The sequence below is a fragment of the Rhincodon typus genome, chromosome 18 (assembly GCF_021869965.1).
Source record: "Rhincodon typus isolate 14 chromosome 18, sRhiTyp1.1, whole genome shotgun sequence".
NCBI classification, from domain to species: domain Eukaryota; kingdom Metazoa; phylum Chordata; class Chondrichthyes; order Orectolobiformes; family Rhincodontidae; genus Rhincodon; species Rhincodon typus.
Genome location: NC_063349.1, coordinates 1,990,762 through 2,003,257, shown reverse-complemented (window position 1 = coordinate 2,003,257; position 12,496 = coordinate 1,990,762). Strand labels below are relative to the sequence as shown.

At 41.2% G+C, this 12,496-nt stretch overlaps 1 protein-coding gene across 3 annotated transcripts in view; it reads left to right on the top strand.

Moving 5' to 3' along the window:
• ddx11 (DEAD/H (Asp-Glu-Ala-Asp/His) box helicase 11) overlaps positions 1–12,496 on the top strand; it is a 78,018-nt gene that overhangs the window by 50,089 nt on the left and 15,433 nt on the right. For 2 of the 3 annotated variants that reach the window (XM_048607601.1, XM_048607602.1), the window contains exons 18-21: positions 3,021–3,133; positions 4,686–4,758; positions 9,980–10,083; positions 12,062–12,211. In XM_048607601.1, coding sequence (XP_048463558.1) covers positions 3,021–3,133; positions 4,686–4,758; positions 9,980–10,083; positions 12,062–12,211 — 440 coding nt within the window. The remainder of the gene's footprint in view (positions 1–3,020; positions 3,134–4,685; positions 4,759–9,979; positions 10,084–12,061; positions 12,212–12,496) is intronic. The other variant, XM_048607603.1, reaches the window with a different exon arrangement.

Here is a 12,496-nt window from a genome sequence, read left to right as displayed (position 1 = left end):
CTGTCCGTCCTACTGCAGCCATGACCCACTGCAAGTATTCTCACCTCGGATTCACGATACCGTGAATCCAAGTCTAAATTCAAGACTTGAGCAAGAATCCTAGACTGAGACTTCAGTACTGTACTGATGAAACGCTGCACTATTGGAGATGACACCTGTCAGATGAGAGTTTCAATTGTGGCCTCTTGCAGGTGGATATAAAACTTACTGTAACACAACTTTAAAGAGGAACAAGGCAGTTATTAGCTGCTCCCTCCACACTTCACGTCAGCTCTGATGAAGTCATCTAGACTTGAAACGTTAGCTTGCTCTCTCTCCGTGGATGCTGCCTGACCTGCTGTGACCTCCAGCATTTATTGTTTTCAAGGCAATTATTCTGGGTATCCTGGACAATATTTACCCTTCAATCATCAAAGAGATAGATTGTCTAGTCATAATTGCATTCCTGTTCATGGGGCTTGTTGTATTAACTGCTAAATTTCCCACAAACAGTAGTGATTATAATTTAAAAGTTCATTGGCCGTTAAGGTGCTTTGGGATTTCCTGTGGTTGTAACTGCGAGCCCCTTTTTTTTTAAACTTTAGTCCATACTTTTTCATATTGGTGACCTCTTCTGCTTTTTTTGTCCAAACTACATTCCATTTTCAGATTCCCCAAAGTCTGTCTGCCATCTACAAGGCACAAGTCAGGGTGTGATGGAATACTCCCCATTTGCCTAGATGTGTGCAGCTCCAGTAACACTCAAGAAGTTCTTCACCATCCAGGACATAGCAGCCCGAATGATTGGCATCACATCCACAAGCATTCACTCCTCCCTCCGACACCAATATCCTGGAGCAACAGTGTGCATCTTCTACAAGATGCACTGCAGAAATTCACCAAACATCCTTGGACAGCACCTTCCAAAGCCATGACCACTTCCATCTAGAAGGACAAAGGCAGCAAAAAAGATTGGAACACCACTACCTACAAAGATTGGAACACCACTTCCCCTCCAAACCACTCCCCATCCTGACTTGAAAATATATTGCTGCTCCTTCACTGTCACTGGGTCAAAATCCTGGAATTTCCTCCTTAAGGGTATTGTGGGTCAATCTACAGCACATGAACTGCAGCAATTTAAGAAGGCAGCTCACTAAGGGCAACTAGAGATGGGCAATAAATGCTGGCCCAGCCGGTGGCACCCACATCCCATGAGCAAATAAAAAGGTCTAACTCCCTTGTGATTGCTCATTACTCATGTTCTCAATTCCTCGTGTGGCTTCTCAGCAATTACATATTGATCACCTTCATTCCTGAAAGTCAGAAATGAAATTGCTTAGGTTAGCCCCCACTGAGTACATTCTAAATAACCTTTGAGTCATTACAACACTGAAGGAGGCCATTCTACCCATCGAGTCTCAACTGGTTCTGCAGAGCAGTCTAATGAGTCCCTTTCTCCGTGTTTTGTTTTTATTCACTCCAGGTGGGTGTTGCTGGCTGGGCCAGCGTCCACTCCCACCTGCCCCAGAGCTGTGTCATAATACGTCTGAGCAGGTTGGTTAGGATTCTTAGGATCACCCTTTACATTAATAATAGCTTATAGTTTTCACAACTATAGATCTTTTGGGTTTCCTTTGATGTTAACTGCTATTCTATTCTCATTTTTCTGTCTGATGTCTTTATAATTTTATTGTTTGGTGCTGACAGTCTCACTATCTTCTGTAATCACCTCTCCGTTGCTAAAGCTGCCTCCAAGAACTTCTTATTTGCACAAGCACTCTTTTCACATCAAAAGCTCTTAACTCTGTATAAAACACAAGTGTTTCCAAAATTTCTGCCATGTTGCGTTCTGTAGCGAGGTTCCTCTAACATCTTCCATCTTGCTAGATGAGATAAAGGAAAGCCTGTCATCCAGTGAGGAATTTTTTTTTCACTGAATCCTCCTCTTTCTTGTACTTCTTCTTGTCCCACTTACAGTAACGTTGCTATAATTCTTGGCTCTCTAAACTCTCTCTTTTCATTTGATCCACGATTGCAAACCTGCTTCCTCATGCCCCCTTTCTCCTCATTATTCCCCTCTTTAAAATATTCTCTTTTTCTTTCTCCTGTCCTCCCCAGCACCATAAAAGCAGGCAGCTCCTCACATCCCTTTCTCCTCCAATCCACTTACAGAGCCATATTTGACATTCCAAATCCTGAGTCATGCTGCTTATTTTGTACTGGTATCCTTCACAAAGACCCTCGTCTTCCTAATGACAGTCCTTACTGTGTGTGGTGCTGATGACATGTTTCTGTTAATATACACTCATCATTCTGTCTGATAGGTTGGAGGATTTTTGTACATTTTTCGTCAGGCATCCACAGCTGGCAGTACTACCCCATCTATTGGTTTAGCCGAGACTTTTACCCAACAAAGATTCTATCCAAGCTTCATTTAAGTTAACTCCATAGCCAGGCTCTGAGGATGTTCTAGACTTGCATACCAGCACACAACTGAGGGAGCGCTGCTTTACTATTGAGAAGACTTCTGCCTGTTCACTGGCATGATTTGGTGTTTTATCTGTAATTTTACCTCAACCAGCACAACAAAAGCAATTTGACTGGTCATTCATCTTAAACTCTGGTAACCTGCATCATGGAAGATGTCTACTACATCTGTCTGTCTAACATCACCAATCCAGTTGTCTGTTCATGAAATACTTGGCTACATTTCTCAATTGCCTTTTAGATTCATGTCTTTCAAACGTTAACTGTCAGAAGGCCATGCTTGCACTTGCTGTGATATCCTCAGTTTCTCCGTGGTTTCCTTTCCCAGTTCTCCACTCTCCAGGACACTTGCCTCACGATAACAAGAGCAGGAAAACATTGGCTGTGTTCACACCTGTCCACCAACTGATAGAGAAAAGGCGAGTCAATGTGTGTCTGGGGCCACTTCAGCAGAATCAGATGGCAGATGTGAAGGACTAGTGGCTTGAGCTGATTGATTCAGTGTTGTTTTGAGCCGGGGTCATGTTTGAACTTGGGTGTGTGTCCTGTAGGTACAGTGTCCCAGAGCAGCCTGAAGTTCTTACTGTTGAATCCAGCAGTCCACTTTGCTGAGGTAGTGAAGGAATGTCGAGCAGTGGTCATCGCTGGTGGCACAATGCAACCGGTAAGTGCTTCCTCATGCAAATGAGTAAAGTTTAAATTTAGTAGAAGGCTGATATCCAGTGATTCCTGCTAGAAACCCTGTTCCATTTGTGTATGTGAGCACACATGGGCTTCAAGTCAGATCATCACGTTTGAGTGTCGTCCACCTCTGGTCCTATATATGCAACATAGCGTCCTGGCTGAAATGCCAATGGAGCCTTCTCGAAAGTATGATCATGTCGGTAACACCTAGACCTCATGAAAAAATAAAGCAAATATCCTTTCAACTTCAGGAAGCAAGGGAGAAAACAGCTTTAGAAATGTGTGCCGTTCTGTTTTAATCCTCACACTTCATCACTTAAAGAAAAATCCTTCAAAACTGCTATGAAAAGACCTTTCAGACATTTGTGTCACTGCTGTAGTGAGTTGAGCACAACTGTCTGTTGTGCAGAGTCTACAGGCAGGGGTTTCAGACCAGCAAGAAAACCATTCTAGCTGATTGCAGCAGTAATTAGCTGTAATTGTTACTGAAATTAGACTGCTGAATGGACTCAAATTTCAAATCTAATGTTGATCTTGCTTTTGTACACCTGTGCAGGTGTAACTCTGTATGCCTGAATCATCCTATGATCTGCATGCCCTCGTATGTTATGATCTACCTGTGCTACACACAAAACAAAACTTTTCACTGTACTTTGGTATATGTGACAACAATAAATCAAATGAAATCAAATCAAATATTGCTCACTGCACATCTGACTTAAGGTTCTGATTTGAGAGCCCATGTAACAGTGAAGCAAGGACAAAATTGACCTTTAAGTCCAAAGTTAGACAGATCCACTGAGTCATCCCAGGAAGGTGTTTTAGACAGTTCTTAAATTATTTATGGAGTTGTAGAGGTTAGAGAGAGAGTGTTTGATTTTATAGAATTGAGCAATAGCTAAAAGGGGTTCCCATGGTCATCGAGGATAGGATAAGTATTTTGGTTTTTAAAAAATGTAGCTAATGAGTATTAGGCCTTCCAGTTGGTATTCTGGAACAGTAAAAGCCTGCAGTTTGGATGGATAATAGTTCAGTTATACCAACCAAAGGGCAAATTCACACACCTCCTATGAACTGAAGCCTACTGCAATAATCATTGGGCTGTTTTATATCTCAGAACTGTCATTTAAATTTGGATCAGCAACTTGAGTAGAAACAACATCCCAGCACTCTAAATGTTATGATAGCATAACTGAAAAGATATGTAGAAGAGTTTGAGGCAGGGTTGATCCCAGTATCTTTATCTGAATTTTTGTAAAGCACGAAAAATATACAGTGCTAAAATCCTCTAAATGCAAAGAGTGGGATAACTAGGAAAAGCAAAAGTATAGTTTAATAACATCAGGTAACGTTTTCAAAACCACCTGAGGGGTATAGGACACAGGACAGACTGAGAATTTGCACAGTATTAGGGGCTGCAAAAGTATGAGCAAAAGTAGTCAATAGTGCAATGTGACGTTTGTAGAGCAGTAGAGCGAGGCAAGCACTTACTCATCATATAATGCACAAATGTTTCTGATTATTATTGCTAGGTGGAAGAATTCAAAGACCAGCTGCTGTTAGCATCGGGTGTTTCTGCAGACCGGTTGTTCGAGTTTTCATGTGGTGAGTTCATTCGTTACCAGCTTTATACCAGTGACTAATCGTGGCATTCTCGCACAGCAGTACCTATATAATCAGTTGCTAGTTCAGACACATCATCTAGACCTTATGAGTTCCCACTTTTCACAGTTTCATTCAAAGGTTTCAAGATTTACTCAGATATGAATGGAGCTCCAAAAATTGATGCTTTTATTGTGTTTAATTGGGTTATCTTAACTAAGAGTGTGGAATTGAGCTGTCAATGCCCCCAATAGAGGTTTTTGAAGAGAAAATGGGTAACTATCAAAAATAAGAGCAGAAGGAAGCCATTTGGCTCATTAAGCACATGCTGTATTTAACATGATTGTGGCTGATTGAGTTAAACAATGTCATCCTCCTGCTCGTTCCCCATAGCCATTGACACCTTTTCCTTCTAGAAGTCTATTTCTTTCTTCATTATGTTCAGCGACTTCTACCACAGAGAATTCCACAGGCTCACCACTGAGTAAAGAAATTTCTCCTTCCCTCCATATGACATGGCCTCCTCTCTGCCCTGAGGCTGTGACCCCTTGTTCTGGATTCCCAAGTCTGGGGAAGCATCGTACTTGTATCCGATCTGTCCAGCCCTGTCAGAATTGTTTTTGTTTTAATGAGTTTTCCTCTCATCCTTCATATTCCAGTGAATACAGGCCAACCCAGGAATCAGTCTGGTGAACTTTCACTGCCCTCCACATCTAAATTTCCTGAGCCGATTTGTTTTTTTCCCTCAATTGCCCTGATTCCTCCTTTAACTAACTACAGCACCTTATCTCCTTTTCCTTTTGGGTGTCCTTGCTAAAAATTGAATGCCCTTGAATGCTGAGTTCCAATCTTGATTACCCTACAACCATATCTCTGTAATTATAATCATATCGTACCTATGCACAACTATTTGCACAATTAATTTGTCTACCTTAATACAAATGCTCCATGCATTCAGATATAGTACCTTTAGACTTAACAAAGTGTGGAGCTGGAGGAACACAGCAGGCCAGGCAACATCAGAGGAACAGGAAAGCTGACGTTTCTGGTCAGGACCCTTCTTCAGAAAAGGCCTTTAGACTTGTCTTTTTGACGTTTTACACTTATTGTAGTACTTGCTGCTAGCCCTTGTTTCCTTGTCTTTACTTTGTTTTTCTACTTTCATTTCCAAATTTGTTTCCCTTACTCTAATCTCCTCACTCAGATTCCTATCCCCTGCCACTCTAGTTTAAACCCTCCCCTGCTGAACTAGTGAATGCCTCTGTGAGGATATCAGTCCCAGTTCTGCTGGGATGCAACCTGTCCAGTTTGTACAAGACCCATCTTCACCAGAATCAGCCCTAATGCCTCATGAATTGCTATTAGCTAGAGTGGTAGAGGAGAGCAAACTAAGTTGGTTGGGAGTGAGGACTTATGCAAGGAGTCAGAGGAAAGGGGATCAAGGATAGGAACAAAAGACAGAAAGAGGAATAAGATAAGTGATAGCTGGAGGAATCAAAGGTCAGACTCAAACAGGACACAATAAAAGACAGTGGCAATGGGACAAGAAGCATTAAAAAGGCAATCCTTAAAGCTTTGTGCCTGTACGCACGGAGCATTTGAAATAAAGGGGATGAATTCATTGCACAAATAGATGTGGAGGGGTATGGTATAGTTGGGATTAGGGAGACATAGCTGCAGGATGACCAGGGATGGGAACTGAAAATCCAGGGATATTTGGTATTTGGGAGGGACAGACAAAAGGAAAAGGCAGTGGAGTTGCATTACTGCTAAAGAGGATACACACAAAAGATTGTCTGAACCAATATCTTTCCTCAATGTTGAATCTGTGGGGTAGAATTGAGAAATACCAAGGGGCAAAAAAGCATTTTTGGTGCTGGTATACAGCCCAGCAAACTGTACTGGTGATGTTGGGAATGGCATCAAACAGGAAATTAAAATGCATGTGGTAAAGGAGCATCTGTAATTATGGATGACTTCAATCTCCAGATACTTGATTCACTTAACCTTAGTCACAATACCATAGAGGAGGAATTCCTAGACTGTATTACAGGATGGTCATCTGGACCAATACGGTGAAGAACGAACTAGAAAAAATGCCTTCTTAGACTGGGTATTATGCAATGAGAAAGGAATAATTGGTAATGTCGTTGTGAGAGACCTCTTGGTGATGAGCGACCACAATATGATAAAATTTTTCTTCAAGTTGGAGAGTGAGGTTGATTCTGAGACTAGGCTCCTGAATCTTAATAAAGGAAACTATGATAATATGAGATGTAAGCTAGCTGTGATGGATTGGGAAATGTGACTGAAAGGAATGACAGTGGATAGGTAATGGCAAACATTGAAAGAGTGAATGGGTGAACTAAAAACATAGTTTATTCCTGTCTGGCCCAAGAATGCAAAGAGAATAAAAGATTGCAAAGTGGCAAAACCATGGCTACCAGGGAAGTTAGAGTTAATATTAGATGCATAAAGAGGCATACAAATTGACAAGAAGAAAACAGAAGACCTGAGGATTGTGAGCAGGTTAAAGGTCTATAAAGAAGGATCAAGGGATGGATTAAGAAGGGGGAAAATAGGGAATGAGAGTAACCTTGTGGGGAACTGACTGTAAAAGTTTCTATAAGTATGTAAAGAGAAAAAGATTGGTGGAAGCTAATGTAGGTCCTTACAGTCAGAAGTAGGGGGATTTATCATTGGGAACAAAGAAATGGCTGACAATCTAAATTGATACTTTGCTTCTGTCCTCACAAAAGAGGACACGAATACCGTATCAGAAATAGTGGAGTATGAGGTTTAGTGAGCGGGAGGAACTGAAACACTACAGTATAATAGAAAAATGATTTTGGAGAAATTGATGGGTTTGAAGGCCGGTAAATGCAGGGCCTAATAATTTACATCCCAGAGTACTTATGGAAATGGCTTTAGAAATAATGGATGCAAAATCTTCCAAGATTCTATAGGAACTGTTCCTACAGATTGGAGAGTAGCTAGTGTAACCTCACTATTTAAAAAAGGAATATGGAGAGAAAACAGTGAATTATAGACAAGTGAGTCAGATGTCAATAGTGAGGAAGATGCTAGAGTCTTATCAAGGATTTTATCACCGAGTGCTTAGAAAACAATAGTAGAACAGTAGACACAGTCAGCATGCATTTACAAAAGGGAAACCATGCTTGACAAATCTACTGGAATTATTTGAAGAAGTAACTAGTAGAGTTCATCATAGGGAGCAAGTGGGTACGGTTCATTTGGACTTTAAGAATGCTTTTGACAAAGGCCCACATAAGAGATTAATGTTTAAAATTAAAGCGCGAGGGATTGAGGGTAGTGTATTCAGAAGGATAGAAAATTGGTTAGCAAACAGGAAACAAAGGGTAGGAATAAAGTCTTCTGAAATGGCGGACAGTGTCTAGTGGAGTGCTGCAGGGGTTGGTACTGGAACCCTAGCAATGTTAATGGTTTAGATGAGGGAACGAAATGTAATAACTCAATATTTGCAGATGATACAAAGCTGGATGGAAGGGTGAGCTGTGAGAAGGATGCAGAGATGTTGTAGTGTGATTTGGACAGGCTGAGATGGTGGGCAAATGCATGGCAGATGCAGGATTATGTGGATAAATATGAGGTTATCACATTGGTAGCAAATAAGGAAGGTCGGCTATTATTTGAATGGCTGCAAATTTTTTGAGAGGGGTGAATGTTGAACGAGACTTGCGTGTCCTTGTGCACCAGCCACTGAAAGCAAGCATGCAAGTGCAGTTAGCAGTAAAGAAGGCAAACGGTATGTTGGCCTTCATAGCAAGAGGATTCGAGTACAGGAACAAGGATGTTTGGTACTGTGATACAGGGCATTGGTGAGGCCATACGTGGAATATTGTGTGCAGCTTAGGCCTCCTTTTCTGAGGAGGGATGCTCTTGCTGCAGAGGGAGTGCAGCGAAGGTTTCACAAATTCACTCCTGGGGTGGCAGGACTGACATATGAGGAGAAATTGAGTTAGTTAGGATTGTATTCACTGAAGTTCAGAAGAATGGTGGGTGAATGCAGGAAGGATGTTCCCGATGGTGGGGGAGCCCAGGACTGGGGTTAGTTTAACGATAAGAGGTAGACTTTTTAGGACTGAGATAAGGAAGAATTTCTTGAACCTGTGGAATTCACTACGACAGTGCTTGAGGCCAAAACGTTGTATTTTCAATGAGACAGTAGATATAGCTGTTGTGGGGAAAAGGATAAAAGAATAGGGGGATGGTGGGCTTAGGGTATTGAGCTTGATGATCTATGATGATCTGTGATGAATACTGGAGCAGGCTCAAGAGTAAATGGCCTACTCATGTTCCTATCTTCTGTGTTTCTATGTTAAGAATCTAAATCCCTCCCTCCTACGTGATCCGTCCAGCCGCACATTTACTCCTATTCTCCTGATCCCACTACCACGTAACACCAGGAGTAAGCTTGAGATTTCCACTGTTAAGCCCTGGTTTTTCATTCATTTCCTAGCCCCCTATACTCTGCTCTCAGGACTCCATGCCTTTTTTTAAAACCTGTAATGTTGGAACCAACTTGGTCCACAACGTCTGATTCTCCTTCCCCCTTCAGAATGTCCTACAGCCACGGAAGTGTCTTCAGAAACTCCTGCACTGTTTGCTTTGTGCTTTTGCTGTGCCTAGTGATCAAACATTCCCTTCATACCTCAGCAATCTTGACCTGCACTGTGATCACCTTGCTGCACATTCTATCTACAACGACCTCAGCCTTGTAGGTAATCAACAATGACTCCAGCTACTGCTCTGTATCTGGTAGGATAATTTCTAGTAGTTGCAGTTAGATATATGTCCTGCACATGTGGTCACCCTGGACATGAGGTGTCCTGACTTCCCATATCCCACAGGGGGTGCAGTACACCTGACTGTGCTGCCTTACCCTTGAATTACTGTATTTCCATTTACTTCCTCCAGTTTAAAGAATATTACGTATATACCAGAACCTAGCCTTGACACTTATCACTGTGTCCTCACACTATCCTCTCCTGTCACTAAAACTGACCTATCACTGTGTCCTCACACTGTCTGCTCCTCTCAGTGATGCTGATTGCCTGTTGTGGGTTGGTTACCTCAGCTACCCCTGTCGAAAATGAACACCCAGTCTCTATCTACAAGCTGGTGTTTCCTGAAATGTTTAGCACAGAATTATCTGTTAACTGTTCTTCCCCAAACCTCTTAGGTCACGTGATTCCCCCAGAAAACATTTTGCCGATAATCCTGTGTAGCGGCCCATCAGGACAGCAGCTTGAATTCACCTTCCAGAAGAGGGACAAGACACAGCTGGTGAGTATTTCAGACCTGAAGCTGTCTCCAAAATCTGAAATAAGTCAGCATATCTCAGTAAAGCATTGTGTTGTAAAGTTGTGATATATTCAATTCGAGCTTGTTCAATTCATAATAACTCCAATTCACCAATGTCTGTAAATGACCCAATTAATTATAATCATGGTGTGCGATTTTGAGGCAAACCAATAATATAATATTTTTAAGAAGGAGCTAAAGTAAGAAAAAACAAAGCGAAGAAAGGTTATACTCATTGCAACAGCAGACCTTTTATGATTTTCGACGTGATCAAGCAGAAGAAAATTTTAAACACCTTGTACCTTCAGTAAATCTGATGAGATTCTCATTTTGGGGTCCTCCAGTAAATGGCTAATGGTACAAAATAGCGACAAGCTCATCTCAGCCATGGATATATATTTCTTTGTGACCCTCACGCATGTGAGACTTGGTCTGCTGTAATTCAGTGATGGGCCAAATTAGATCTCAGAAATTACTACCTGGAACTGCAGACATTTGTGCAGACGTTTGTGACAATAGAACAGCAGACTGTTCAGTATATATCCCCTGAATCCGATTTACATTCACAACTTTTAAAATTTGTAAAACTTTATATAAATATTAGTTTTGAATTTGTCTTAATCAAGTTTTGGAAAATTGGCCATTGTCTGTTTACCTGATCGTAAATGGCTTGGTGTCAGATTCCATGCTGCCATAAGGCAAATCATAAATCTGTGTGTTAAGTTTATAAGAAGGATTTTAGGACTTTCTAACATATATATCAAATAATACTGTGAATTCAAAGCCTGAACATTGTCAGTTCTTTGATTATACATCGGTATAACTGAAGTTTCACTTAATCATCTGTTTCTCAGCTGGCATTCCAAGTACATTGCTATGGTTACTGGTAAAGCTGTCATTTAATTGTTATACATTGTAATTTGTAAGGGCACACTCTCAGTTTCTCAATAGCTTTACAAGATCGCTGAATTTCTGGAAAGCCTTGTTAGCTAATTCAGTGAATATGGAATAAAACTATTCTGAAAATTTAATTCTTTTTAATGTTCTTTACATTTCTGCCTAAAGTTCTGCTGTCGCTTGAATTGGTGGTTAACCATCTTTTCCAAATTAGTTGAGTTGTGTGTTTGAAACTAATTGGGAGACACTTTACAGGGACATCATTGGAATGCTAAATCGCCCATAGTGTCTACAACTGTGCAGGTTAGGTGGAAATGGCTTTTGGAATAGGGTAAAGGGTGGGTCTGGGTAGGCTGCTCTTCGGAGGGTCACTGTCGACTTGATGGGCTGAATGGCCTACTTCTACACTGTAGGGATTCTGTAATTTAGCATACAGGCAGTCCCTGGGTTATGTGCCATTTCCATTCCTGAGTACGATCTTGAGTCAATTTGTATGCAAATTCCAACATGATACAGGACAGTACTAAATGCCAATTTGTAAGAATGAGTGAATGCTGGGTCCTTAAAATTAATAATAGATCTCGTTCATAAGTAAAAATGTTCGTAAATCAGATTTTCATAAGTTGGATACCACCTTTAATGATTCAATAGTGACTTTCAAAAGGATATGGTATATAGATTAGAAGAATGAAATATTTGCAGGGCTAATGGGAAAGAGTAGAAGTGTGTGACTAATTAGATGGCACTTTCAAAAGCTCATAGAAAGATTCAATTTTATTGATTCCTTTCGACTGACCAAACCCAAGAACTGTGGCAAGTGTGAGAGTACCAGAGCATGGTGAGGCACTGCCATTGCAGGGGTCATCATCATTAGTAAATTTGGCTGTTCTGCCTCCCAGCATTTTCTTGAAGTTCCTGGTTTAAATGGATGTCTGCACGGCCCTGATCTATACTGCTTAGCTTGTTCTCAGTGACAAGTTCTGGAATTCATCTGTCTGCCCTCTATGATGTTGACCATACTTCATTCTTCTTCTGCGTTTAATGCCAGCTCTTCTCTTTGTAGCTGGATGAATGTGGCCGGGTGCTGGTCAATCTATGTAAAGTGGTCCCTGGTGGCATTGTATGCTTCTTTCCATCCTATGAGTATGAAAAACAAGCGTACACGCACTGGGAGACAACAGGTCTCCTGACACAGCTGGAAGCCAAAAAGAAGGTAACTCAGTTCTTTCATTCTTATGGCTCCTTCAGCTTTAATCAACTCAAATGATATTTCGGAACCACATCTCTTTCTTTTGATAAGAATTTTATAGGGTGTTTGAAAATCTTTATTTTTGAAAACAAATGTCCCTCCCCTTGCATCTTGTCTATGATTCCTTGTGTCACATGCTTGCATTGTTCAGTCCTTAGACTTTTAACTGCACTTTTACTCCCTCTTTTCCCCAGTCCACACCCCCACCAACATGACCAGCAACTTCCCCGCTCTCCTCCCCAGCCCCCC